Genomic DNA, 1,757 nt, shown 5'->3' with positions numbered 1-1,757 from the left:
ATATATATATTTATGTTTATTTATTATGGATATTTTAGTTACGTAATTAGAACTATTTCTAAGTGTGTAAGAATGAATATGATATGTAAACCGTGAAACGCTGAAGCCTAACCCCTGTATCATTTGTTAGCACTCTTATATTTGTTTGTATAAACGCAACAAGTCAAGGTCATGAGAACAAAATATTAAATTCTTCATTGCAAATGTGTCTACTTGTATGCACCAATTATTATCCCAATTTAATTGTTAAAAGAAATATAAAAAAAGTACCATAATGACACGTGATACACATAAAATGGCGACCGTAATCGTAAATTTTGATAATCAAAGACAAACATTGGATTTAGGTGAGTGTTTAAGTATATATTCTGAAATTGTAGGGAAGATTAAAGGTAAAATTGCTGAATTTAAACGAAAGGAATGTGCAGATTTCAAGGACGAATGTAAACAATTAATTGCACATATAAATGAAGAAAAAGAGAAGCTTAAAAAGTGTGATACTAAAAGTTTTCCATATTTTAACTTAGATGTTAATGAAGATATAAAACGTTTTTATGGAATATGTAATGCAAATACTGATAGTAATTACATCTTACCACAATGTAAAAATCTCACTGAATTAAAAGATGATACACAAATATCCTACGAAAGAAATCAAGACTCTGTAAAAAGTGTAAAAGAACCAAAAGGAAATACGGGTGAAGGAATATCACAACTGAATGAAAAAGACTCTCAAAAAATAAATTCAGAAACAATTGCTGCTCGAAGCGATGAACATAATAGTCAACCCATAAATGGTAATGCGCATGGTTGGCAAACTGTTGGCAGTCAAACCATGAAGATCATCTCTCAGTTGATAAGGATGTTGCTGTGTTTTCTACCACAGAATATCGTGCTCCGGAAACTTCTATTAGTGGAAAACCTGGTGATAGAAGCTCCCCTCTTATAGCTACTGATAGAGCAGATGATTTTATGATATCCCTTTCTTCTGTAGGTACTGATAGCGTAGGGGATACTACTGTATCATCTGACCATACACCTAGTGTTAAAAGTAATGCTGGAAATGCTTCTCCTAGTGAACCTGAAGTTACTAAGGCTGCTAATAATGAACCCAGTGACAGTAAAGTTGCTGATAATGCAGTTTCGGTTGTTAAATCTAAACAGGGTAAGGCCCCATGTAGTAATAATCCCTGTAACAATGAATCTTGTCGGGTATTTTCTGGTGGAACATCTTGCAGTGAGGTAAGTAATGAAACTCCTTGTATTCAATAAAGTACTTGTAAAACATATTGCTGAGGAATTAAGTGATGATAAGTATATCATCAGTACTGATCGTCATGCAAATAATTCCTTTTTTGCACATGATTTAACTTCTAGTGATAAAAACTCTTTGGTTCATCCAAATCGTCAGGAGATACAGGATAATCAAGTTTCTTCTACTAGTGTACCTAATTCTGCGAAATTACAAAGGGTCAATTCTACTCAAGGCGAAGCGGGCACTGGACAAGAAAGAGCTGATCTAGGAAGTCAGGTACAAACAGAAAAGGCACAAAAAATGAAAAATTCCATCAAAAACTTCACTCAAATATGGTACATGATACACACATGCAACCATCACAAAATCAGGGAGGTCATGAAGTCTCAACACATAGTTCACATCATGGAAATCAGGAAACACCTGGAGGTAAACATTATTTAAAAGATAAACATTCTCAACCAACTACATGTATAAAAAAATATCGATCTCATATACAACT

General features: G+C 33.4%; 1 protein-coding gene across 1 annotated transcript; it reads left to right on the top strand.

Moving 5' to 3' along the window:
* Positions 1-295: 295 nt before the first annotated feature.
* Positions 296-1,699, top strand: PCYB_005130 (CYIR protein; the record flags this gene model as incomplete). The annotated part of the gene is made up of 3 exons (XM_004227934.1): positions 296-797; positions 842-1,242; positions 1,412-1,699. 3 exons carry the CDS (start codon positions 296-298, stop codon positions 1,697-1,699), a joined length of 1,191 nt encoding a protein of 396 aa, XP_004227982.1.
* Positions 1,700-1,757: the final 58 nt, after the last annotated feature.

The sequence above is a fragment of the Plasmodium cynomolgi genome, assembly GCF_000321355.1.
Source record: "Plasmodium cynomolgi strain B DNA, scaffold: 0672, whole genome shotgun sequence".
Taxonomy (NCBI): domain Eukaryota; phylum Apicomplexa; class Aconoidasida; order Haemosporida; family Plasmodiidae; genus Plasmodium; species Plasmodium cynomolgi.
The sequence above is the reverse complement of the archived record's forward strand: the minus strand, read 5'-3'. Positions and strand labels throughout refer to the sequence as shown.